This window comes from Bos taurus, chromosome 19 (assembly GCF_002263795.3).
Source record: "Bos taurus isolate L1 Dominette 01449 registration number 42190680 breed Hereford chromosome 19, ARS-UCD2.0, whole genome shotgun sequence".
NCBI lineage: Eukaryota > Metazoa > Chordata > Mammalia > Artiodactyla > Bovidae > Bos > Bos taurus.
The window spans coordinates 10,023,068-10,048,864 of NC_037346.1; the positions used below are offsets into that span (position 1 = coordinate 10,023,068).

The 25,797-nt window shown below is 37.6% G+C and overlaps 1 protein-coding gene across 6 annotated transcripts in view; it reads right to left on the reverse strand.

The window, feature by feature from the left end:
* TRIM37 (tripartite motif containing 37) overlaps positions 1–25,797 on the reverse strand; it is a 151,462-nt gene that overhangs the window by 84,808 nt on the left and 40,857 nt on the right. For all 6 annotated transcript variants that reach the window (XM_024980481.2, XM_005219934.4, XM_024980480.1 and 3 more), the window contains 1 exon segment: positions 8,451–8,527. In XM_024980481.2, the coding sequence (XP_024836249.1) occupies positions 8,451–8,527 (77 nt within the window).

Below are 25,797 nucleotides of genomic sequence, written 5' to 3' on the forward strand. Positions count from 1 at the left end.
CCATAGACGGCAGCCCCCCAGGCTCCACCGTCCCTGGGCAGATGTTAGCTATTATAGCAACAATACAGGTCCAATAGCAACAGTCCACGGCTTCAGATCACAGATCTGGGACAGAGTTATGACTAAAATATATTAATAGTTACAACTCAGAGGCCAGAATCCTTTCTATACTACCAGCTTTATTCATAGCTTGACTCACGAGTGGTGGCAAGAATGTTCTGCATTAAGGTTAGTCTATGTCAGAGGTTGTGCTATTGAGGGTCAGTTCCCATGATTCTTTCAGCAATCCAAAAAGTCAAAACCAATCTTTGTAATAATGCTAAGATGTTATTTGCCTTTTTCACTGTGTTTGACATTTTCACTAATGGTGCAAAAGCAATGGTAGTTAAGATGTACCAGTAATCATACTATTCAATGCCACATATTTTCAGGCAGGGTGGGGGCGGGGGGGAAGTATCTTTGAAGAAGTAGTAAAAATGACAAATGTTATTAAACCACAACACTTGGTGTCACAAATGGGAAACATACAAAAAGTACTTATGCTGCAATGGTTGCCTTCGAAAAAACCACTTTGTTCAACTGAGTTCCAAGATCAGTCACTTTTTTGTGAAACAAACTGAAAGAACTGACAAACAATAGTTATTCGGTTGTAGATACCGGACAGACATGTTCTGGACCAAAATAACTAAGGAAAAGAACTGCCAATATCTGTTGCCAGTGATAAAACACACTTTCAAGCAAAAAAAAGAAAGAAAGAAAACCATAATCCTGGAAAACTTGTACGTACCACATGAACTTAAAAGCTTTTCAATACTTTAAGACTTTTATTATGAAAACGGTGCTATCAATGAATGTGACTGATACTGCATAATGAAATGCATCAACTGTATTTAGTAAAAAATTATTTTCTAAATGATTAACCCAGAGTGTTACAAAGTCATACATGAGTAAAAGATCCGTGCAAAGCGTAAGACAGGCCAATCAAGTTTTAATTGTTTTTCTGAATAAAAGTTTTAATGAAATGGGCCTTTTCTGGTGGTCCAGTGATTAAGAATCAAACTTGCAATGCAGAGGATACAGGTTCGATCCCTGGTTCAGGAAGATCCCACATGTGGCAGAGCAACTTAGCCCGCAAGCCACAATGTTGAGCGCCTGTGTTCTCGATGGAGATCGCAAGCTCCAACTATTGAAGCCCACACCCTAGAGCTCATGCTCTACAACAAAAGAAACCGCCACAATGAGAAGCCTGCACAGAGAGAGGAGCCCCCCCGCCACAACTAGAGAAAAAGCCTGAGCAGCAAGGAAGACTTAGCACAGCCATAAACAAAAAGTTTTAATGACATGGAACTTAAGTGTATAATTGGTAAGTCAGACACATATTTATATATATCCATAAAACCATCACCAGTACAGCAACCAAAACACATATCCACCATACCAAGTCCCCTCTGCCTCGCATAATTCTCTTACCTTCTCCCTACACCTTCCAACCAACCTCAGCCCAGCCTGCCTCATCTCTCAGCAACCACACATCTGCACTGTCACTATAGATTAGTCTGCATTTTTCTAGAGGTTTATATAAATAGAATCATTCATATGTGCTCTTTTTAATCTGGCTCCTTTCATTTAAAATAATTTAAAAGTCCTATTGTCACATGTGTCAACAGTTCATTATTTTTTATTGCTAAGTTTTATTTCATCGTCTAGCCATAGCAAAATTTGCTTATTTATCTGTTGCTGGCCATTAGGGTTGATTTTACTTAGCTATTCAAAATGTAGTTATTATGAACATTTCTATAAGACTTTGTTGGATATCTAGTTCCTTTTCTCTGAGGTAAATATCTAAGAGTGGATTGACTGAGTCATACAGAAGTGTATGACTTGTTTACACCAACTTGTTTACAGAAGTCATTGTATCATTTTATATTCCCACCAGAAGCATCTAAGACTTCAGATTTCTCTATATTCTAAGACTTCAGATTTCTCTACATTCTTGCCAACACGTGGTATGATCTTTGGAATTATAGCTACTCTAATAGGACACGGTAGTATTGTTTTGTAGATAAATGTGTTTCCCTAATGACTAATGCTATAAACACCTTACACAGGCTTATTTTGCCATGTATATACCTTCTTTATGGGGTGTCGCACGAACTTTTTGCCACTATGGGGAAGGGACCTTGTTTGTTTATTATCAGTACAACTCCACATAATCTGAGGAAGACAACTTTATAATTCCCATGAAGTCTAATTTACAAATGTGTTTCTTTTGTGGATTGTGCTTTTGCATTTTAACTAAAATAACGATGCCCAAGACAAAAGTACATTTCCTCTTGTGTTATCTCCAGCAAGTTTTATTATTTTACAATTTAAATCTAGGTCTAGGAACAATTTTCAGTTAGTTTAAGTATATAGTGTGAGGTATGGATCCGAGTTCCATTTTTTGTATATGAACATCTAAATGTTGAAGCGCAATTTGTTGAAAAGATTACACCTTCCCCAGAGCACTGTCTTTGCATCTTTTTCAACCACTAATTTCCTAATGAAAGTGCATTTATTTCTGGAATTGTAACACAGGTATCCCCAATTTTTTAACATTCTCTTTCCGTCACTTTACTTTTTACAAAAGGGTCTACACTAGTACTTGTTTTTGCTAACCAAGAAAAATTTCACTTTGAAAAAAAAACAAAAACAGCTGAAAAGTGAAAATAGCATTCAGTGCTTGTTTTGTAGCAAGCCATTAGAGAGGCATACTCTGAGCAGCAAGAGTGTCACCACCAACCTCCTTCCCAAGGAACTATACTCAGTATCTCAGTATCAAGCTGCCATAGCTTTGAACTGTGTCTGTAAGCATATATACTTTATCCTTTAATATTCTGTGCATCCATTAGCAGGTATGTCTCAAGGTAATTGTTTCTTCACTTGATGCCATTTCATCTTACAAAAGGTTTCAGAGAACTGCTCTACTTTCAGATCATGAAGGAGATCTGTATATTCCATTGATCATCTTTCTCTTACGCTAATATGATGTTGTATTACGCTAATACTATGGCTTTATTATATATCTTCAGTTATACAGTGTTAGACTTTAAATGTTATCCTTTAGATTTCAATGATTTTCTCTACTGCATGTTTATTTCATTGTATTTTTTATCTTTGTTTCTATTTTTATTCCGTTTACTTTTCATTTAACTTGTTCTTTTTTCTAGTTTATTAAGACAGACACTGACATTTATTTAAGGCCTTTCTGCTTTTCACTTATATGGGCATTTAGTCATATAAATTTTCCCCTACCTATTGCTTTAGCAACATACTACAAATTCTGGTATGCTGTGTTTTCACTCCAGTTCAAAAAACTTTTTAAAAATCTATTATGATTTCCTCTTGGATCCAGGCGTTATTTAGAAGTATGTTATTTACTTTTCAACTATGTCAGATTTTTAAAATATCTATTACAAATAGCTAAACTGAATTCATTACAGTTAAAAAAAAAACCTCAATGATTTGAATATTTTTGAATTTTTTCAGACATATTTTACGTTCCAGAATATGGTCTTTCTTGGTAAATATTTTATGCACACTTAAGGATAATTTGCATTCTGCTACCGTTGGATCAAAGAGTCTATAAATATCCAGCAAGTCAGGCTGGGTGACAGGGCTATCCAGATTTACTATATCCTTGATGATTTTCTGCCTACCTGCTGTATCAACTGAGAGAAGAAGTTCTATTTCTTCTTATACTTCTATCAGTTTTTGCTTTGTGCATTTTCAAAATCTGTTACCAGAGTATAAACAGAAATATTTATAATCATTGAATATCCTCTTCATTAACTGATCCTTTTATCACTGTGAAATAAACTTCTTTATCTCTGGTAATATGCTTTCCTTTGAAATCTACTTGGATATTAAAGTAACATCTCCAACTTGGTTTTGATTAGCATGGTATATCTTTACATTTAAAGCATATTTCTTAGGTTTGGCATACACTTGAGTTTTGCTATTCTAGCCAATCTGACAATTTCTACTTTTTATTTGGGGTGTTTAGACCATTTACGGTGCCACATCTTGCTATTCCTCCCATCTGTGTTTTGTTACCACTTATCTTTTCCTGCCTGCTTTAAGTCTAAGATTTGGTTCAATTTTATCCCCACCACTGCTTTATAAACTAAACATCTCTGTCATTTTAGCAGTGGCTTTATAGTTTATAGTTATGGGAGGCTGAACAGTATCCCCAAGGTATTGACATCTTAATTCTCAGAACCTGTGACTGGGAATACACAGCTGCAATTAAGCCAAGGATCCTGAGATGAGGGGACTGTCCTGGAAAATCCACGTACACCCTAAATGTAACCATAAATGTTACTGTAAGACAAAAGCAGAGGAAGATCTGACAGAGATAAAAAAAAGGTAAGGCAACGTGACCAAAGGCAGAGATAGGAGTGACACTGTCATAAGCCCAAGAATGCTGGCAGTAAGCGAAAGTTGAAAAAGGCAAGAAACAGATCTCCCTTAGTGTAACTGGAGCTAGCACAACTCTACTGAAGCTCTGATTTTGGCCTAGCAATGGTTTTTGGATTTTTGGCCTCCAGAAATGTGAGGGAAATGTTATCTGTTGTTTTAAGCTGCCAAATTTCTGGTAATTTGTTACAAGAGGCAAGAAAAAATAATAGGATAGTATGTATCTTTAATGTATCACAGTCTAGCTTAAATTGTTATTATACCATTTTACATATAGTGTCAGAATCTTACATTATACTTCCATGCTTTAATCGTTTGGCCTTTGAAAACAATTATTTGTTTATTTCTGGTTTAGCTGGGTCTTCACTGCTGCACACAGGCTCTCTCTAGTTGCGGTGAGCAGGGGCGTCTCCTGTGCACTGGCTTCTCCGTGTGGTGGCTTCTCTTGCTGCAGAGCACGTGCTCGAGGCGTGAAGGCTTCAGTAGTTGCGGCTCATGGGCTCTAGAGCGTAAGCTCAGTGGCTGTGGTGCACGGGGTCAGCTGCTCTGTGGCATGTAGGACCTTCCAGGACCAGGGATCAAACCCATGTCTCCAAGATTGGCAGGCAGATTTTAACTACAGGACCACCTAGGAAGTTCCTCTTTTGGCCTTTATATAGCTGTTTTTGTTGTGAATTTTGCTTCTAAATATGTTAAAAATCCCGAAATATAATGCTACTGTTCTTTATTATATTGTCAATTATCACTTAAAATTACTTCAGTAATAGAAGAAAAACTTTATTTACCCAAGTAATTTCCATTTCTGGTACTCTTCATTTCTTTGTTTAAATTCAGAGGTTCACCTGGTATTATATACCCTGTCTGAAGCATCTACTTGAACATTTCTTATAGTTCAGATCTGAAAATGTCTTAGTTTCACTGTATTTTTTAAAATATATTCTTGCCAATTATAAAATTCTAGGTTAATGTTAGTTTCTTTCAATCTTTTTAAAATGCTGCTATATTATCATTTCACTTGTATTGTTTCCAGTGAGAAACCTGATTTCACCCTTACCTTTGTGCCTCTAAATTTAATGACTTTTTTTTTCACTGCCAGTTTAAGATATTTTGTTTACCATTGGTTTTAAGCAATTTGATTATGATGTGCTTTGATGTTTCCTTCATGTTTCATGTGCTTATAGTTCACTAAACTTCTGGATCCATGGGCTTAAAGCTTTTATCAAGTTTGGAAAGTATTTACTTTTTCCTTCCCATCCCCTTCTTCCACGACTCCAGATATTTGTACATTAAGCTACTTAAAGTTGTTTTATAGTTTTGGAATTCTATTCTCTATGTTCACATTTTGAATAGTTTCTATAGCTAATGCCTTCAGGTCCATTAATTCATTAATTAATCTTTTCTTAATTAATCAGTTAATCCTTTCTTCTGTAGTATCTAATCTATCATTCATGCCATCCAGTGTATTCTTCATTTCAAATATAGTTAGTTCATTCTCAATAAGTTCAGTATGAATTTTTTGTATCTTCCATATCTCTATTCAACTTTTGAAGAAATGGAGTGTAGTTATAAAAACTGAGAAAAATATTTTCTCCTAATTCTCACATGAGAACCTAGTTGTCTTTTTAAGCCATACAAAGATTTCCAAAAATGCAAAACAATACAAGTTTTCTCGTCAAATATTGTTTTGTTTTAGAGTTACTATTCATAGAAATATAATTTATGCTAATATTCAATTAGTTTATTATTATAAGTAAATTAATTTTTTTAATGTTTTAATTTATAATTCATAAAATACCAATAGATATAACTCACATTAAAAAAAAAAAAAAAACAGTTCTTGCTCAAATCAACTGATCACTCTCCTCAGTACTGGTTATGTCTTCCTGCCTCTTTGCATGCCAATTAATCTTTGATTGAATAACAGATAATGTAACCTTAGCTTTGTTGGGTGCTGGATATTTTTGTAATCTTATCAGTTTTCTTGAGCTCTGCTCTAGACTGCTCTTAGGTTACCTGGAAACAATTTAGTTCTTCCAGGTCTTGCTTTTACTTGTTAGATGGGTCTGGAGTAATGCCCAGTCTAGGACTGTTCTCCACTAGGGAGGCAAAAATGTCCTGTGTACTTCATTCAATGCCCCATGGATCAGAAGTTACCATTACAGTGATAGGAACAAACACAATTACTGGCCCTGTACCAGGCACCAGGCACCACTCCCTCTAAACCTTCCCAGATGGTCCTTCCCCCAACCTCAGGTAGGTTTTTTACCTGCAGGCTCTGCTCAATACTCTACAGAATATTTGAGGAGTGTGTGTTAGTCACTGAGTTGTGACCGACTCTTTGCAAGCCCATACACTAGAGCCCACCTAGCTTCTCTGTCCATGGCATCTCCAGGTAAGAACACTGGAGTAGGTTGCCGTGCCCTTCTCATATTTGAAGAGAACGCCTTACAAATCTCTGGAGCTCTTTGTCCAGATCTCTCTTCTGGTATTCTGTCCACTGCACTCTAGGTGTGCTGGTCTTCCTGGACACTCAGCACTGTCTCCTCAACTCAAGGAGTTAGCCAGACTCTGTTGCATTTCTGCCTCCATGTGTTATGGCCTGAAAACTCTCTCAAGGTTAAGTGAGGCAATCATAGATATGATTTATTTCCTGTCTCTCAGGGATTGCTTTCATTTGTTGCCTCAGGTCTGGTGTCTAGAAAATGTTTTTCTTTTTGGTTGTTATAGAAGAAAGGGTTATCACTATTATGCCATAACTGGAAGCACATATCTCAATTCAAACCAACAGATTATGGTGTAACAGAGTGAAATAAAATTCACTGATATGGTTCCAGATTTCATACTACAAATTACATTTAACAAACAAGCACTTGTTCAATTTTGGGGTAATATCAATGATGATACACAATTATCTAAAACTGCTTTTTAAAGTGTTCCTCCCTAACAAAAAGTAGATTAGGGCTGCCAGGAACTGGGTGGGAAGGGGAAGTGATTGCTAAGAAGTACAGTGTTGCTTTGTGGGATGATGAAAATGTTCTGCAGAAATCCCTGGCAGCAGTGGTTAAGATTCTGTGCTTCCAGTGTGGGAGCACAGGTTTGCTCCCTCGTTGGGGAACTAAGATTCCACATGCCATGAGGCATGGCCAAAAAATTAAAAAAAAAAAAAGAAAGAAAGAAAATGTTCTGAAATTAGATATGGTGATAGCTGTCGAACTCAATGAATATACTAAAATCTACTGAATTCTACACTTACATTTATATGATGAACTTTATGGTATGAACTTTATGGTATGGTTCCCTGGTGGCTCAGATGGCAGGAAGATCCCCTGGAGAAGGGCATGGCTACCCACTCCAATCCTGCCTGGAGAATTCCATGGACAGAGGAGCCTGTAGGGCTACAGTCCATGGGGTTGCAAAGAGTTGGACACAAGTGTGCAACTAACACTTCCATGTGGCATGTGAACTGTATCTCACTGTAAAAAACCTTTCCTAACTACGTATGAAACTCAAAACCCATCAGGCGAGATTTATATATACTTCAACCCAAACAACTTAGTACAGTAAACTGAAAAGCCATACATTAAGAGGTTTTTTACAATACGTTTTCTCACCAAGTATTATTTTGCTTTAGAAAAAGTTATTCTCTAAGAAAATGTTATTTATGCTAATATGTAATAGGTTTATTATTACTTTAAAGTGAATTAACAAAAATTTTAAATTTTTTGTTTTAATTTCTAATTCAGATAATATCAACAGATAAACCCATATAAAGAAAAATTCTTTGGATTTCCCAATAAAATTTAAGAGTACAGAGTCCTGATGCCATATAATTTGAGAACTGACAGTCTATGCCAACATACTATGCCAGAGATTCCATACTGGTATAATATCTTAACAGATAAAATATATTAGTTAAAAAAAGTAGTTAATTAAAAATGCTAAGAAGGTATGTAAACCCACACTAAACTTTGTTACTTAATTGTATGTCTTACTTGGAAGTTTCTGGCAAGCCAGCTGAAAGTTCCAGAAACACAGATAAGTAGTAACCACGAACAACTCCATTTCCATCCTCAAAAAAAAAGAAAAAGATGTTATATAAACAGAAACTCCAGTCAATTTAAATGTAAAAATGTAAGCCACAATGAAACAAACAAAATATAGAATACTATCTGATATTTGGATAGAGAAGTAGTTTTAAGTTTAAAAGCAGTAAGAGAGCTGATAAAAAGATCAAGAGTCTACAAACTTTTTTTTCTACATAAAGATAGAAGCATTAAAGCATACAAACAAAGGAAAATATAAACTACTCTGAAAAGAGTTAGGAGTTTCAACACATACTCTTAAAAATGAGCCTCCAAGAAAAATAAAAACTCCAAAGAAATATACCAAAAAAATGAAAAGTTTCAACTTCACTAGAAAGTTGAGGAAGGAGACAAAAAAACAAAGGAGATAATATAATATTTAAGATTAAAAAGGAGTAAAACAGAAAAAGGTAACACTTGATGTTGAAAGTAATTAAATATAACTTCTATGTTTCATATGTTAGGATTCCATATAAGATTCTGTCTGGAGATTTAAAGTTGCTCACATTTCTATTACAGAGATTTTATGAATAAAATTATTCCCTTCTGTATTTCTCAAGGACTGGGTGAGATTACATTTGTTAAAATTACATGTATAAACACATTTGCCCAACCAGACTGTGAGGGCTGAGGGCAGGGATATATCTACAGAGGGTTACAGCTATTTCTGAACCCTTTCATTTCTAGGCTACTTGGCTCTCAAAGGTCCTGATGCAGCATTCAGGTTTGAAATGGTCATCACTCAGTAAACATAACACTACAGAAACATGAATAATCACTTAAGGGAAAAGAGCTGGACACAAAAGATTATACGCTGTATAATCCCATTATATAAAATTCTGAAAAAGTAAAAGTATAGTGACAAAAACAGATCAGTGGTTGCAGAGGGGCCAGGAAGGGAGAAAAAAAGGATTAGCTGAAAAAGGTAAATCAGATAACTTCTGAGCACGATAAAACTCATGACTATGATAATGACTGTGCAACTGTATTTGTCAAAATGTGCTAAATTTAGTCAATTATGAAATATAAATTATATAGCAAATTACACTGATTTTAAAAAATCAACCAACATCCTTGTGCAAATAACTGGAGTTTCTTTCTTTTAAAATTTGGTCCTAAAACAACCTCCCTGGAATACAATCAATTAATAAAAGGTAGTAAACATTTTTTGTTCTGAATTCTATCACATAATAATATTAGAAATTTCTCTTTGACCTAATTTTTAATTTTAAGGAACAAGATTTTTATAATTCTTATTGATGCACCATTTGTACCTCTAAGAAAACACCTGCTTTAAGAATTTTCAATAGGCAGAGGATTCTGGAAAGACTGCCACAATCAGCAGCATAGTTTTTAAAACTCTCAATATCTGAAAGTAAAACAACAATCGAACATCAAAACCAAAAATTCACAATCAACATTTACAACAAAACCAGGTAACAGGTTATCTCCACAACCCCCAAAACATAAGCAGATAAAGACAGACCAACTATAATCCCAAAGACCTGCCTTGGATCAACACTGTGGGAGAAAGGAGAGAGAAGCAACGGGACATCTAATGGACCAGAAAAAAGGAAAACCACAAAATGGCCAAGAGTCAGTCACTGAAAAGCACTGTAAGCCACAGAACACAAGAAACTGCAAAAAAGTTGCTCAATATACAAAAAAGATGTCCTTTTCATTATAGGGGGCTGGAATGCAAAAGTAGAAGTCAAGAAACACCTGGAGTAACAGGCAATTTGGCCTTGGAATATGGAATGAGGCAGGGTGAAGACTAATAGAGTTCTGCCAAGAAAATGCACTGGTCATAACAAACATCCTCTTCCAACAACACAAGAGAAGACTCTATACATAGACATCACCAGATGGTCAACACCGAAATCAGACTTATTATATTCTTTGCAGCCAAAGATGGAGAAGCTCTATACAGTCAGCAAAAATAAGACCAGTAGCTGACTATGGCTCAGATCATGAACTCCTTATTGCCAAATTCAGACTTAAATTGAAGAAAGTAGGGAAAACCACTAGACCATTCAGGTATGACCTAAATCAAATCCCTTATGATTATACAGTGGGAGTGAGAAATAGATTTAAGGGCCTATATCTGATAGATAGAGTGCCTGATGAACTATGGACTGAGGTTCGTGACACTGTACAGCAGACAGGGATCAAGACCATCCCCATGGAAAAGAAATGCAAAAAAGCAAAATGGCTGTCTGGGGAGGCCTTACAAATAGCTGTGAAAAGAAGAGAAGAAAAAAGCAAAGAAGAAAAGGAAAGATATAAGCATCTGAATGCAGAGTTCCAAAGAACAGCAAGAAGAGATAAGAAAGCCTTCTTCAGCGATCAATCCAAAGAAACAGAGGAAAACAACAGAATGGGAAAGACCAGAGATCTCTTGAAGAAAATTAGAGATACCAAGGGAACATTTCATGCAAAGATGGGCTCAATAAAGGACAGAAATGGCATGGACCTAACAGAAGCAGAAGATATTAAGAAGAGGTGGCAAGAATACACAGAAGAACTGTACAGAAAAGATCTTCATGACCCAGATAATCACGATGGTGTGATCACTCACCTAGAGCCAGACATCCTGGAATGTGAAGTCAAGTGGGCCTTAGAAAGCATTACTACGAACAAAGCTAGTGGAGGTAATGGAATTCCAGTAGAGCTCTTTCAAATCCTGAGAGATGATGCTGTGAAAGTGCTGCACTGAATATGTTAGCAAATTTGGAAAACTCAGCAGTGGCCACAGGACTGGAAAAGGTCAGTTTGCATTCCAATCCCAAAGAAAGGCAATGCCAAAGAATGTTCAAACTACCGCACAATTGCACTCATCTCACACGCTAGTAAAGTAATGCTCAAAATTCTCCAAGCCAGGCTTCAACAAAACGTGAACCGTGAACTTCCTGATGTTCAAGCTGGTTTTAGAAAAGGCAGAGGAACCAGAGATCAAATTGCCAACATCCGCTGAATCATGGAAAAAGCAAGAGAGTTCCAGAAAAACATCTATTTCTGCTTTATTGACTATGCCAAAGCCTTTGACTGTGTGGATCACAAATTCTGAAAGAGATGGGTAATACCAGACCACCTGACCTGCCTCTTGAGAAATTTGGATGCAGGTCAGGAAGCAACAGTTAGAACTGAACCTGGAACAACAGACTGGTTCCAAATAGGAGAAGGAGTACGTCAAGGCTCTATATTGTCACCCTGCTTATTTAACTTATATACAGAGTACATCATGAGAAACGCTGGACTGGAAGAAACACAAGCTGGAATCAAGATTGCTGGGAGAAATATCAATAACCTCAGATATGCAGATGACACCACCCTTATGGCAGAAAGTGAAGAGGAACTCAAAAGCCTCTTGATGAAAGTGAAAGTGGAGAGTGAAAAAGTTGGCTTAAAGCTCAACATTCAGAAAACGAAGATCATGGCATCCGGTTCCATCACTTCATGGGAAATAGATGGGGAAACAGTGGAAACAGTGTCAGACTTTATTTTTCTGGACTCCAACATCACTGCAGATGGTGACTGCAGCCATGAAATTAAAAGACGCATACTCCTTGGAAGGAAAGTTATGACCAACCTAGATAGCATATTCAAAAGCAGAGACACTACTTTGCCAACAAAGGTCCGTCTAGCCAAGGCTATGGTTTTTCCTGTGGTCATGTATGGATGTGAGAGTTGGACTGTGAAGAAGGCTGAGCGCTGAAGAATTGATGCTTTTGAACTGTGGTGTTGGAGAAGACTCTTGAGAGTCCCTTGGACTGCAAGGAGATCCAACCAGTCCATTCTGAAGGAGATCAGCCCTGGGATTTCTTTGGAAGGAATGATGCTAAAGCTGAAACTCCAGTACTTTGGCCACCTCATGCAAAGAGTTGACTCACTGGAAAAGACTCTGATGCTGGGAGGGATTGGGGGCAGGAGGAGAAGGGGACGCCAGAGGATGAGATGGTTGGATGGCATCGCCGACTCGATGGACGTGAGTCTTGGTGAACTCCAGGAGTTGGTGATGGACACGGAGGCCTGGCGTGCTGCGATTCATGGGGTCGCAAAGAGTCAAACACGACTGAGCAACTGAACTGAACTGAGTATAAAAACTAAATGCAGTCTGGTAACTCTAAACTCTTAAAAATGAGTATCCACGGTCTTTTAGAACAGGTCTAAAGATTGCAAAGGAACTGCTAAGAGGAAAATAAAAGATAAATAGCATAGAAATAATACAAGCAAAGGAAGGAAAAGATCCAGATTACAAGAAGAGAAGAACTAGGAAATCTCTCAGAAAGCAAAGCACTGGATTTCTGATTGACATATAACACTGGTTATACACATGCAAAAGAATGAAGCTAGACCCCTCCATCATACAAAAATTAACTAAAAATATACTAAAGATCTAAAAATAAGTCTTAAAAGTTATAAAAGTCTAAGAGGAAAATATAAGCGAAAAGCTCCATGACAATGGAGTTTGTGAGAATTTCCTAGATATGAAACCAAAAGCCAAAACAGACAGACTGGACCACAACAAAATTTAAAATTTCTCTCCATCAAAGGTCATGATCAACAGAGCAAAAAGAAACCTTAAAAATGAGAAAATATTAAAAAAATGAAAAAATATGTGTAAATCATACATCTAATAAGGGGTCAACATCCAGAATATGGAGGCTTCCCTGGTGGCTCAGACAGTCAAGAATCTGCCTGCAACGCAGGAGACCTGGGTTTGATTCCTAGGTCAAGAAGATTCCCCAGAGAAGGGAATGACTACCACTCTATCACTCCTGCCTGGGAAATTCCATGGACAGAGGAGCCTGGTAGGCTACAGTCCACAGGGCTGTAAAGAGTCGGACTTGACTGAGCAACTAACACTTTCACATCCAGAATATATAAACTCATACAACTCTACAACAAAAAACTTGATTAAAAAATGAGCAAAGGACTTGAATACACATTTCTCTAAAAGGGATATACAACTGTCCAACAAGCACGTGAAAAAATGCTCAAAAACACCCGTCCGGTATATAAATCAAAACCACAATGAATTACCTCATACCATTATTAGTATGGTATGGTTATTACCAAAGAAACAGAAAACAAAAAGTACTGACAAAGATATGGGAAAATTTGAACCCTTGTGCACTGATGAGAATGTAAAATGGTGCAACTACTGTAGAAAACAGCACAGTTCCTTAAGAAACTAAAAACAGAATTACCATGTGACACAGCAATACCATTTCTGGGTATATACCCAAAAGAATCAAAAGCAGGATACTGAAGAGATATTTACACACCTATCTTCAAAACAGTATTAGTCACTAAAGAAAAAAGACAGAAGCAAGTCAGATGCCCACTGATAGATGGATAAATAAAATGTGATATATACATACAATGGAATATTACTCAGCCTGAAAAGGGAAGGGAATTCTGATATAAGCTATGAAGAGGAGGAATCTTAAGAACATATGCTAAGTGAAAGAAGTCAGTAACAAGAAGATGTTACTGTGTTAAGATTCCACATATGTGAGGTATCTAGAGTAGTCAAATTCATAGAAAGAAAAAGCAGAGTGATGGATCTGAGAAGGAGAAATGGGGAATTACTGTTTAACTGGCAGAGCACTTCAGTTTCGAAAGTTGAAAAAATTCTGGAAGTTAGTTACACAACAATGTAAATGTACTTAACAATACTACATGTACACTTAGAAACAGTCAAAATGGTAAATTTTATGTTATGCGTTATTTACCAAAATGAAAGAGAAAACAAAGGGTAAAATAACATCCCTACAGACAATGAAAGCACCCTAGAAAAACAAACTCAAAGATCAAAATTGTAACCTATTTCAAAATAACCTAAAAGACTCTTAAGAAAATAATATGACAGCCTGCAGAAGAAAAGAAAAGCTGAGAAAATATGATATGAAAGAATAACACATATCAGTATTAGAAAAACTCAAATATAAGTAACAGAACTAAGGGAAGAATTAGAAATAAAAGCAAGTTATTTGAGAAATAAAGACTGAACTAAAAGAACATAGGAGCAAATAAGCACAACAGCTGATATCTTTTAAAAAGTAAGTGAACAAGGAAAATTTTTAAAGTTAAAAAGAAATGAATAAAGAGCCGAAAAAAATTAGAAAGTGGTAGTATTGAAGACAAAGGCAAAGAAGATTCAAAACGCAGATAATAAAAGTCCCAAGAGAGAAAACCAACAGTAGAAACAAAGGCGATAGTTAAAACTGTAATTCAGGAAATATTCTCTTTAAGAAATCTAAAACTATATATTGAAAGAGCCCAGCATGTAACTAAGAATACGGGCCCCAAAAACCCAACACATATAGTAGTAAATTAGTGGATTTAAAAAGAATTGGAACTCCACTCAGTGCTCTGGGGTGTCTTAAAAGGGAAGGAAATCTAAAAAAGAGTGGATACATGTATGACTGATCCACTTTGCTGTACAGCAGAAGCTAACACAACATTGTAAAGCAACTACATTCCAATAAATAAATAAGGTACAGGCACTGTGGGGAAAAAATTATTAAATTATTTGGGCATCTAGACAATATCAGCAAATGATTTTTAAGGATTAGTTCATCATTAGACTTTACCAGAACAAAATGGAATTAAATATTTAAGATAGCCAAGGAAAGAAAACATGAGCCAAGGATTTTGCATCGAGCAATTCTGGCTTTAGAGTATAAAGGATATAAATTATTTTCAATACACAGAAATTCAGGAAATATTGCTTCCATTAACCTTTCTAGTAGAATTTACTAGAAAACAAGCTCTGAACCCTAACAGCTGTCTAGACACAGCAGAGGGAAATCAGAGTACATGCAAAATAATTTTTAAACATTTCCCAGGAACCAATGGTAGAATTTCTCAAGTTGATGGTAGAATTGAGTTCCCCTCCTGAAATTTTTTTTATAGAGCAAATGAATGATTCATTATGATATATTACAATTCTCTTATTTCCTATGGCTTCAAAAAGTAGGTTCCTAGAGTAGAAGAAATGAGTTGTGGGTGTAATATAAAGAAGTTTAAAAAATTCTGTAATTCTGAATTTGAATTATAAATCTTAGTGTGATCTCATGAGTTATTTTATTAAAAAAAAAAGAAATACATACAGGGACTTCCATGGTGGCCCAGTGGCTGGGAATCCACCAGTCAATGCAGGGGACACGGGTTCAATTCCTGATCTGGGAAGATGCCACACGATGAGAAGCAACCAGGCCCAACTGCCACAACTACTAAGCCCATACTCTAGAGCCCAGGTATCGCAACTACTGAAACCCACGAGCGCCTAGAGCCTGTGCTTGCTAACAAGAAAAGCCATCACAACGTGAAGCTCATGCACTGCAATGAGGAGGAGTCCCTGCTCACGGCAACTAGAGAAAACCATGCACAACAATGAAGAGGAAGAAAGTTCAGCCAAAAATAAGTAGAATTTAAAAAAAAAAACAAAAAAAAATTACATATATACATGTGTCAAAAAAAAACCTCCCCCCAAAACAGGGAGAACAAGATGGTGGAGGAGGAGGTGGACATGGAGTACATCTCTCCATGGACACATCAGGAATACACCTTCAGACACAGAGGTGCACCCAGAACACCAGCTGAGACAGACAGGAGCACCTGACCAGTGGGTAAGAATACACAGAATCACGCAAAACTCAGTAGGATGAAGGAACTAGGGGGGAAAACAGGAGTGTTACTAGGACTGGACCTGCCCTGGGCGGGTGGGGGAGCTGAAGCAGGGGTCCAATCCCCACATTGGGGTACTGTCTGAGTCAGAGGAGAAACATTTAAGGCAGTACGTGAAACAGCTGATCTGCAGCAGCCAAAATGGAATGAGATACAGACAGTCCCTGACGCAGCCACACATACCCTGGATAGGGAGGCAGGTCCCCAAGGCGGCGGAGCAGCTGGGAGCTGGACCTTAGGGATTGTGGAGCAAACCCAGGACGAGGGCTGCTGTTGACTGTGGAAGGCCTGACCGAGGGGATGTGAGGGTGGAGATGTGGTGGGAAATGCCCCTGGAGGAAAGGTGGGCAGCCATGGAAGCAAGGTTATACTGCTGAGTCATGCGAAGCAGGTGGAGCCATCACCATGGCCTCTCTCTCCCCACATCCAGCATGGGAAGATGAAAAATAGAGAGGCTGGCCCATTAACTGCCTGACGCACTGTACTACAGAGGAGGACCCCACCCAGGATGCCCCTTTAAGTGACTGATGCCCCGAACTACAGAGGAGGATACCACCCAGGGTGTCCCTTTAAGTGCCTGACACGCAGATCTACAGATTAGGACCCCAGCCAGGGGGGCCCTTCTATGTGCCTGATGTGTGTGATGAACAACAGAGAAGGACCCCAGGCAAGGGAGCCCTCTAAGCACCTGAACAGGCAGAGCTACAGAGAAAGACTAGCCAAAGAGGCCTTCTGATCCCCAGTTACCGGAGGCTTGGAAAAAGACTCTGATAGGGCCATAACTCCAGTGGCTGAGGCAGTCCCAGTCCCTGCACACTTGGTGCCACTGGGGTTCCTGTAAGCCAAGCAGCTGCACCAGCTTCACGCTGAACCCTAACTGGGGCAAAGCTGCCACAGGCAAAAAAAAAAGTCTTGAGTCTATGCACGCGGGATCGCTTTGGTTGTGTCCAACTCTTTGTGACCCTGTGGACTGTGGTCTGCTAGGCTTCTCTGTCAGGGAGGGTTCTCTAGGCAAGAATACTGGAGTGTATTGGCTAATACTGGTTGCCATACCCTTCTAGATCACTATATTCCCTTCTTCCCTAGCTGCCAACTCTGCTGAGTACCTGATGCTGCCAGAATCCCTGTGACCCAAGCAGCTGCACCACCTCCACACCTGGCCCTGACTGGGGCAGACCCAAGTACTCCAGGGCAACCTCAGGAGCAAAGCTCAGTGGAAGACCCACAGGCACAGGTGGAAATAAAACCACAATTGAAACCCAGGGGCAGTTCGGCTAAGGAAGAATATCCAAAATCTTCCCACTAGCTGTACAAGCTGCAGATTAAATCCACGTGATCAACTACACAGACTCTGTGACTATGGAATATATAAAAGCACATTGAGAGGGCCCACAAAAGAAAATGCACTAGTTCTGATGCTGTGGACATTGGAGGCAAGAACACACAGGAGTAGGACCAGATTAGTATCTGAGCTGCCCCCACAGCAGGTCAGGAGACCAGCTCAGTGTTGGAGGGCATCCTAGGGAGGTGAGATGGACTGTGACTCCCAGGCCAGGGAAAGGAAGCTGACAGCAGTGACTCAAGAGAAACATTTATTCTTTTGTTTCAACTTGTTCTGTGGTTTCTTTTGGATTTTTTTTCTTTTCTTTCTCCCATTCACCCCCTACCCCCTACCCCCTACCCCCTACGCCCACCGCCCCAGGCCTCCCCTCCACGTAGTTGTAAATTTTATTGGCACTATGAAATCTAATCAAGCTTTTGAGTTTTTTTTTTTCCTTTCTTTTTTCAATCACACGTTTTATAGTTGTTATAAAACTATGCCTCTGTGTTGGGCTTTTGAAGTTCTATGGAGTTACCTTTTCTTTCCTCTTCCTTTTTCTTTTCTTTTTTTAATCTTTAATTTTAATTTTTTAAACCTATTATTATTTTTCCTACATTTATTCTTTTGTTTGCTTTTCCTACTGTTCTTTTCTCCTTGCACTTAATCTTTAATGTATATAAATCTTCTTTATCTACCACTATTTAGCTTTGCAAACATAGTCTTTCTTTCCTTTCAAAATATTTGATAGTTTTGTTTTCATTGCTTTATTCTCCAGTGGGCACCTTGCTTTGGTTTCGTTTTCCAGTTTGTGCTTTAGTTAGTTTTGTTCTTAACTGGTAGATATAATTTTTTGTTTCCTTTGTTTGCCGGGTCAATCTATTGTACTTTATTCTTATTGGACTGTTTTGATTTTGCTTATGGATATGTATGTATATGTGTATAATCCATTATTTTTATTATTATTCTCCTCATTTTGTAACTGTCATTTGTCTGGGGTTCATCTTTGGTTTCTTGTTGTTGGGTACGTGTTTAAATTTCATTTACTGCCATAACAAACCACTTGTGGAATCTTCATTCTTGACCAGGGATCAAGTCCTGAGCCTTTGGAGTGGGAACACTGACTCCAAGACCCTAGACCATCAGAGAACTAAACCTAAGGAGTAACAAATAGTGAGAACTCCCACAAAGGAAACCACTTGAATACAAGACCTGGCAACACCCAACTACCAGTAGCACCCTGATCAGGACACCTCATGCAAACAACAAACAAAACAAAAATACAAACCCAATCATCAACAGAGAGAATTACCAACTCTTGTCCATCAGAAGAAAAACAAAAAAAAAACTCAGCATAAATATCACCCTATACAAAGCTTACACAAACCACTGCACCAACTGTAGGGGGGCAAACCAAAAGGAATCTTGAATTCAACCTTGAAGCCTGGGAAAAGGAGACCTCAAGCACAGTTAGTTTAAAAAAAATAATAATGATGAAAAGGTAGAGAAATACTGCACAAATGAAGGAACAAACTAGAAACACAGAAGTCCAAATAAATGAAGAACAAATTGGCAAAGTACCTGAAAAAGAATTCAGAATATATAATGATAGTAAAGATGATCAAAAACCTTGAAAACAGAATGGAGAAAAGGCAAGAATCAATTAACAATTCTTTAATTCTAAAAGAATTAAAGAAAAAACATACAGAGACAAACAACACAATTACTGAAATTAATACTCTAGAAGGAATCAATAGCAGAATATCTGAAGAAGAAGAACAAATCAGTAAGCTGGAAGATAAAATGGTGAAAATAACTTCTAAAGGGCAAAATAAAGCAAAAAGAATGAAAAGAACTGAGGATAGTCCCAGAGACCTCTAGGAAAATATCAAACACACCAACATTTGAATTATAGGGGTCCCAAAAAAAGAAGTGAAAAAGAAAGGGTATGAGAAAATGGTTGAAGAGATTATAGTTGAAAATTTCCCCAATATGGAAAAGGAAATAGTCAAGTCCAAGAGGCTCAAAGAGTCCCATACAGGATAAACCCAAGGAGAAACACCCCAAGACACATACTAATCAAACTAACAAAGATTAAACACAAAGAGAAAATATTAAAACCTACAAGGGAGAAGCAACAAAGTAACATACAAGGGAAACCCCACAGGTTTAACAGCTGATTTGTCAGCAGAAACTGCAGGTCAGAAGGGAATGGCAGGATATATTTAAAGTACTGAAGGGGGAAAATCTACAACCAAGATTATTCTACCCAGCAAGGATCCCATTCAAAATTGATGGAAGAAATCAAAAGTTTTTCAGACAAGCAAGAGTTAACCACCAAACAAGCTTTACAACAACTGTTAAAGGGACTTATATAGTCAAGAAATACAAGAGAAGAAAAAGATCTATAAAATCAAACCCAAAACAATTAAGAAAATGGCAATGTGTGTGTGTGTTAGTCGTTCAGTCCTGTCCAACTCTTTCCAAGCTCATGGACTATGGCTCGCCAGGTTCCTCTGTCGATGGGATTCTGCAGGCAAGAACCTGGAGTGGGTTGCCATTTTCTTCTCCAAAGAAAATGGCAATAGGAACATATATATCAATAATTACTTTAAATGTAAACGGAGTAAATGCCCCAACCAAAAGACACAGATTGGCTGAATGGATAAAAAAAAAAAAAACACCCATATACATTCTGTCTACAAGAAACCCACTTCAGACCTAAAGGGGTCCTGAGAGGATGGAAAAAATATATTCCATGCAAATGAAAAGCAAAAGAGTAGCAATGGGCGAGTAGCAATGAGTAGCAATCCTCATATCAGACAAATTAGACCTTAAAATAAACAAGATTACAAGAGATAAGGAAGGACACTACATAATGATCAAGGGATCAATCCAAGAGGAAAACATAACAACTGTAAATAGCTATGCACCCAACATAGGAGCACCTCAGGATATAAGACAAACACTAACAGACATAAAAGGAGAAACTGACAGTAACACAATAGTGGGAGACTTTAACAGCCCTCTCACAACAATGGACAAATCATCAAAACAGAAAATTAATAAGGAAACACAAGTCTTAGATGATATATTAGATGAGATGGATCTCACTGGTATCTTCAGGACATTCCATCCAAATGCAGAATACACTTTCTTCTCAAGTGCACATGGAACATTCTCCAGGATAGACCACATCTTGGGTCACAAATCAAATCTCAGTAAATTTAAGAAAACTCACATCATATGAAGCATCTTTTCAGACCACAATGCTATGAGACTAGATATCAATTACAAGAAAAAAACTAACAAATACATGGAGATTAAACAATATGTTTCTAAATAACCAACAGGTTACTGAAGAAATCATGAGGGAAATCAAAAAATTTCTAGAAACAAATGATAATGAAAACACGACAATTCAAAACCTATGGGATGCAGGAAAAGCAGTTCTAAGAGGGAAGTTTATAGCATGTATACAATCCCACCTCAAGAAACAAGGAAAACATTGGAATAGACAACCTATCTTTACACCTAAAATAACTGGAAAATGACAGAAAAACTCCAAAATTAGAAGAAGGAAATCATAAAGATCAGAGCAGAAATAAATGAAAGCGAAATGAAAGAAAAAACAGCAAAGATTAATAAAAGTAAAAGCTGGTTCTTTGAGAAGATAAACAAAATTGACAAACCTTTGGCCAGACTCATTAAGAAAAAAAGAGAAGAATCAAATCAACAAAATTAGAAATGAAAAGGGGAGCTTACAACAGACAATGCAGAGGATTGTGAGAGACTATTATGAACAACTATATGGCAATAAAATGGATAACCTGGAAGAAATGGACAGATTCTTAGAAAAGTTCAATCTTCGAAGACTGAACCAGGAAGAAATAGAAATTATGAACAACCCAATTACAAGCACTGAAATTGAAGCTGGGATCAAAAATCTCCCAAAACACAAAAGCCCAGGACCAGATGGTTTCACAGGAGAATTCTACCAAACATTCAAAGAAGAGATCATGCCTATCCTTCTAAAACTCTTTCAAAAATTACAGAGGAAGGAACACTTCCAAACTCATTCTGTGAGGCCACCATCACCCTGATACCAAAACCAGAAAAGACAACACACAAAAAAAACTACAGGTCAATATCACTGATGAACATAGATGCAAAAATCCTCGACAAAATCTTAGCAAAAGAATGCAGCAACACATCAAAAAGCTCATACACCATGATCAAGTTGGGTTTATTCCAGGGATCCAAGAATTCTTCAATATATGCAAATCAATCAATGTGAACCATATTAAAAAACTGAAAGATAAAACTCATATGATCATCTCAATAGATGCAGAAAAGGCCTTTGACAAAATTCAGCACCCATCTATGATTAAAACTCTTCAGTGGGCACAGAAGGAACCTACCTCAACATAGTAAAGGCCATATATGATAAGCCTACAGCAAACATCATTGTCAATGGTGAAAAACTGAAAGCATTTGCCCAAATATCAGCAACAAGATAAGGGTGTCCACTTTCACCACTATTATTCAACATAGTTTCAGAAGTCCTAGCTACAGCAATCAGAGAAGAAAAAGAAATAAAAGGAATCCAGATCAGAAAAGAAGTAAAGCTCTCACTGCAGAGGACATGATATTGTACACAGAAAATCCTAAAATTACTAGAGCTGATCAGTGAATTTAACAAGGATACAAGTCACAGGATACAAAATCAATACACAGAAATCACTTGCATTTCTATATACTAACAACGAAAAATCAGAAAGAGAAATTAAGAAGTCAATCCCATTCACCACTGCAAGAAAAAGAATTAAATATCTAGGAATAAACATACCTAAGGAGACAAAAGAACTGTACGCAGAAAATTATAAGACACCAATGAAACAAATCAAAGATGACATAAACAGATGGAGAAGATATTCCATGTTCCTGGGTGGGAAGAATCAATATTGTGAAAATGATTACACTACCGAACGCAGTCTACAGATTGAATGTGATACCTATCAAATTACCAATGGCATTTTTCACATAACTTGAACAAAAAATTTCACAATTCATATGGAAACACAAAAGACCCCAAATACTCAAAGTCATCTTGAGAAAGAAGAATGGAGCTGGAGGAATCAACCTTCCTGATTTCAGATTATACTACAAAGCTACAGTCATCAGGACAGTATGGTACTCACACAAAAACAGAAATATAGACCAATGGAATAAGATAGAAAGCCCAGAAATAAATCCATGTACCTATGGATACCTTATTTTTGACAAAGGAGGCAAGAATATACAATGGGGCAAAGACAGCCTCTTCAATAAATGGTGCTGGGGAAACTGGACAGCTACATGTAAAAGAATGAAATTAGAGCACTTCCTAACACCATACACAAAGATAAACTCAAAATGGATTAAAGACCTAAATGTAAGACCAGAAACTATAAAACTCTTAGAGAAAAACATAGGCAGAACACTCGATGACATAAATCAAAGCATCCTCTATGACCCACCTCCTAGAGTAACAGAAATAAAAACAAAAGTAAACAAGTGGGACCTGATTAAACTTAAAAGCTTTTGCACAGCAAAGAAAATTGCAAGCAAGGTGAAAAGACAACCCTCAGAATGGGAGAAAATAGCAAATGAAACTGACAAAGGATTAACTTCCAAAATATACAAGCAGCTCACACAACTCAATGCCAGAAAAAAAACAACCCAATCAAAAAAGTGGGAAAAAGACCTAAACAGACATTTCTCCAAAGAAGACATACAGATGGCTAACAAACACATGAAAAGATGCTCAATACTGCTCATTATTAGAGAATTTTCCCTGAATGAAGGATTGAAGGAAGGGAAAGATTGAAGGCAGAAGAGGATGACAGAGGATGAGATGATTGGATGGCATCATTGACTCAATAGACATGAGTTTGAGTAAACTCTGGAAGTTGCTGATGGACAGGAAAGGCTGGCATGCCACAGTTCATGGGGTCACAAAGAGTTGGACATGACTGAGTGACTGATCTGAAGAGAAATGCAAATCAAAACTACAATGAGATATCACCTCACACCAGTCAGAATGGCCATCATCAAAAAGTCTACAAACAATAAATGCTGGAGAGGGGGTGGAGAAAAGGGAATGCTCTTGCACTGTTGGTGGAATGTAAATTGATACAGCCACTATGGAAGATGATCTGAAGATTCCTTAAAAAACTAGGAATAAAATCACCATATGACCCATCGATCCCACTCCTAGGCATATACCCTGAGGAAACCAAAATTGAAAGAGACACACGTATCCCACTGTTTATTGCAGCTGTATTTAAAATAGCCAGAACATGGAAGAAACCTAGATGTCCATCGACAGATGAATGGACAAAGAAGTTGTGGTACATATACACAATGGAATATCACTCAGCCATGAAAAGGAATGCATTTGAGTCAGTTCTAATGAGGTGGATAAACCTAGAGCGTATTATAGAGACTGAAGTAAGTCAGAAAGATAGATAAATATCATATACTAATGCATATATACAGAATCTAAAAAACTGGTACTGAAGAATTAAAAGCAATGGGAAAACAGACATATATAATCGGCGTATGGACATGGGGAGAGGGAAGCAGAGGGTGAGATGTATGATGAGAGTAACATGGAAACACTTATATTACCATATGTAAAATAGATAGCCAACAGGAATTTACTGTATCTCTCAGGAAACCCAAATAGGGCTCTGTAGCAACCCAGAGTAGAGAGCAATGGCAACCCACTCCAGTACTCTTGCCTGGAAAATCCCATGGACGGAGGAGCCTGGTAGGCTGCAGTCCATGGGGTTGCTAGGAGTCGGACACAACTAAGTGACTTCACTTTCACTTTTCACTTTCATGCACTGGAGAAGGAAATGGCAACCCACTCCAGCGTTCTTGCCTGGAGAATCCCAGGGATGGGGGAGTCTCGTGGGCTGCCGTCTCTGGGGTCCCACAGAGTCAAACACGACTGAAGCAACTTAGCAGCAGCAGCAGCAGCAATCCAGAGGGATGGGATGGGGAGAGAGATGAGAGGCAGGTTCAAAAGAGAGGGGATATACGTATGCCTATGGCTGATTCATATTGAGGTTTAACAGAAAACAATAAAATTCTGTAAAGCAATTATCCTTCAATTAAAAAATAAGTTAAAAAACACACACACACACAAAAAACACACCAGGGACCTCCCTGGTGGTCCAGCGCTTAAGAATCCACCTTTCAATGCAGGCATCATGGGTTTGATCCCCGGCCAGGGAACTAAGACAACTTAGCTGTCCATGCTTCGGGACAACTAAACCTGCACCCCCAACTAGAGAAACCCACGCACCACAACAAAGAACCAACGCAGCCAAAAAAGAACAACAAACAAAACCTGTAAAATGTATATCAAGAATGAAGCAGGACTTTGGGTGATAATGTGTCAGTACAAGTTCACCAAATGCAACAAACACGCCACTCTGTACGGGATATGCTGATAGTTGGGGAGACTGTGCATGTGTGGCGTCAGAAGGTGTGTGGAGAATTCTCTGTATTTTCCACTCAATTTTGCTGTTGAACCTAAAACTGCTAAAACTCAACTGAACCTAAAACTCAATTTTGCTGTTAAACCTAAAGTTGCTCTAAAAAATAAAGTCTATTAAATAAATTTTTAAATACATACATACATATTAACCCCCATTCACAAATCTCCACATACATTTACCTATGTTATTTTCTAGTTCCGTTCATGAAGAAAGCCTCTAGACCAACCTGGTAGAAATGAGCACCCCTTGCACTCAGTTTGGTCCTGAAATACAATTCTGCCACTAAAAGAAATCAGGGCTTTTTGGATAAAAAGACCAATTTCAAGTTGGAAATATATGAGACTAGAATATCTTACCACAGAAGACAACAAGAAAGCTTACTATAGTCACTACTAGACTATTTATTAGGGTCAGAGCAAAGTGACACAGAAAGCATAGTAAAGAGACTAAATAAGTATAAATACATGAGTTTATAATAACTTATTAATAACTTTCAGAGAATAAGGAAAATTGCTAAATAACAAGAAAGAATCTTGCCTCTTCTATATGAACTGTAATACTGAAAACTAAATAATAGGTAAAATGAGAATCACTATTTTGCAACTTCCAAAGAATTAACATATATGCAATGTGCACCAATATCACAAAAAGAGATGCAACTAGACATAATGTGATGAAAGCATACACTACTGCT